Genomic DNA, 2,703 nt, shown 5'->3' on the forward strand with positions numbered 1-2,703 from the left:
GGGCAGATGCCTGGTGGGAAGAAAACAATGACTGTGGTTAATTTAAAAACTGAGGAATCTCCAGGTAACTAATCCAGGTTAGTGATAACTAATTCTTTTTTCCTGCCATTTAAGAAAGGTTAACTTAATTAGCCAATTTTGTTTCACTGAAATAATTTTTGTAGTTAGATTATGTGAATTGAAGGTTAAACTTTCTAAGAATGAATTTGGATGTAAAGATGAGAAAATATCACTAAGAAATACTATAATGTTCCCAAAAGCCTTCCCTGGTGCTCAGTGGTAGATGAATGTGCCTGCCAATGCAGGAGACGTGGGCTTGATCCCAGGGTTGGGAAGATCCCTTGTAGAAGGAAGTGGCGCTTGTAGAAGGAAAACCCACTCCAGTATTCTGGCCTGGGAAAGCCCGTGGTCAAAGGAGCCTGGTGGGCTACAGTTAATGGGGTCACAAAACAGATAGACATGACTTAGTGAGCAAACAACAACAATGTTCCCAAAAAGATGCTGCTGGAAACTACAAAGTCACTTTAGAAAACTATGGTTAGTATTTATGTATCACCAAATAGGTTGATTCTGTACATGTGAATTATTTTATACTGAATTTGAGACCATCATTCAGAAAAAAATGTGATCTTTCCAGATGGACCAAGATGAATTGATGGAAAGGATGAGCAATGTAACAGAATTCATCCTACTGGGCCTGACCCAGGATCCAGGACTGCAGACACTCTTATTTGCTGTGCTTTTGATCATCTACTTGCTCACACTGGCGGGTAACCTGCTCGTCTCCGTCACCGTCTTCACCAGCCCAGCCCTCGGTTCCCCCATGTACTTCTTCCTGTCCTGTTTGTCCATGATAGATGGTTTCTACTCTTCCTCCATAGCACCCAAGTTGCTCTTTGACTTGGTCTCTGGAAAGAACACCATCTCCTTCAGTGGCTGCATGACTCAGGTCTTTGCTGAACATTTCTTTGCTGGAGCCGAGATTGTCCTGTTGGTTGTCATGGCCTATGACCGCTATGTGGCCATCTGTAAGCCCCTGCACTACGTGACTGTCATGAGCCGACCTGTGTGTGCGCTCCTGGTTGGAACGGCTGGGGCTTTAGGCTTTCTCCATGGAGGGATCCAGATTGTGTTCATGGTTCAGTTACCATTCTGTGGCCCCAACGTCATCGACCATTTTATGTGTGATTTAATACCTCTCCTGGAGCTGGCCTGCTCGGACACACACACTCTGGGGCCCCTGATTTCTGCCAACAGTGGGTCCCTGTGTTTGCTAACTTTCTTGATGCTGGTTGCTTGCTATGTTGTCATCCTGCGCTCCCTGAGGACTCAGAGCTCTGAAGGGCGTCGCAAAGCCCTGTCCACCTGTGCCTCTCATGTCACGGTTGTCATCTTGTTCTTTGTGCCTTGTTCATTCCTCTACCTGAGACCCACGGCCTCCTTCCCCACTGACAAAGCTGTGGCTGTGTTTTGCACCATAGTAACTCCTATGCTGAATCCGTTAATCTACACCCTGAGAAACGCAGAAGTGAAAAATGTCATGAAGAAGCTCTGGGGACAAATAATGAAAACTGATGATGAATAAACCTTGTGTGGAGTATTCAGGTTAAAAAAAAAAACACTAGTGATATTTTATAGAAATTTATTTCCTGTATTAGTCTGGATCAGTTTTTTTTCAGGAGCTCACATATTGTAAGCCAGGGTTGATATCCATTAAGGCATAGTCGACACAGTGCCTACAGCCCACAAGTTTTTTTTTTTTTAATTTAAATTTATTTAATTGGAGGCTAATTACTTTATAATATTGTATTGGTTCTGCCACACATCAACATGAATCCACAGTAATTTTAAGAGCCCCTGAAATGATTTAATTTTAAAACAGCAAGAAAAAATTAATATAATTTAAATTCAACTTGGATTATAGTCATCTATATAAGAATGCAGTCAGAAAATATGATTTTTAATATTTTACGGAGAAAATGGTCCTTGAGGATGAGAGTACCAAGGGCTCAGAAAAGTCATAATGTTGCCCTGATTGTGGGTATGAAACAGATCAACAGCAACATTCTTGAACACTCATTATACCAAGAACAATAGCTAAAGTGGAGCTTTATTTTAAAAGAGGGAAAGCGACTATACATGAAAAAAATGTAGAACAGTAAAGAAAGTCTTCTAAAAGCACATTTATCAAAGTATACTTTTTCTGATCACCCTAGGTTTGAGAGGTTTATAAATGTTCTCCCACTACAATAATTAAAAAAACCAACTTTTTACTTATCACATTCCCAAGAAGAGAGGATTTGCACACAGAAGTAGTTTTAAAAAATTGCATTTCCATCATTCCCTGTAGTATACCATAGTTCACAAAAAGAATTGGAAATAGAATATTGGAGAGCATAAAAGAAACATCATTTATAAAGTCTGTAGAGTTAAGGCAGAAAATACCTGCACATTAAAGTAGTTTTAGACTCCAACAAAGGAAAAGAAGACTCTGAAAATGAAGCAACTCTTATGGGAAATTAGCAGTGATTTAAAACCAAGTATGTGTCATAGAGGTTTTCGCTGGTGATGGGGTAATAAAGATTCTGTCTACCAAGCCGGAAACGTGGATTCAGTTCTTGGAGAAGGGAAGGCAACCCACTGCAATACTCCTGTCTGGGAAATCCTATGCACAGAGGAGCCTGGTGGGCTACAGTCCATGGC

General features: G+C 40.8%; 1 protein-coding gene across 1 annotated transcript; it reads left to right on the plus strand.

The window, feature by feature from the left end:
* Window positions 1–655: 655 nt before the first annotated feature.
* On the plus strand, window positions 656–1,585 carry LOC138420403 (olfactory receptor 4C45-like). Its single transcript, XM_069553591.1, has one exon. It carries the CDS (start codon window positions 656–658, stop codon window positions 1,583–1,585), a length of 930 nt encoding a protein of 309 aa, XP_069409692.1.
* The last annotated feature ends 1,118 nt before the right edge of the window (window positions 1,586–2,703 follow it).

This window comes from Ovis canadensis, chromosome 15 (genome assembly GCF_042477335.2).
Source record: "Ovis canadensis isolate MfBH-ARS-UI-01 breed Bighorn chromosome 15, ARS-UI_OviCan_v2, whole genome shotgun sequence".
In the NCBI taxonomy this organism is placed as follows: Eukaryota; Metazoa; Chordata; class Mammalia; order Artiodactyla; family Bovidae; genus Ovis; species Ovis canadensis.

Excerpts from the sequence above, each read along its gene's own strand:
- LOC138420403 (XM_069553591.1), top strand. The coding sequence starts at position 656 with ATGGAAAGGATGAGCAATGTAACAGAATTCATCCTACTGGGCCTGACC.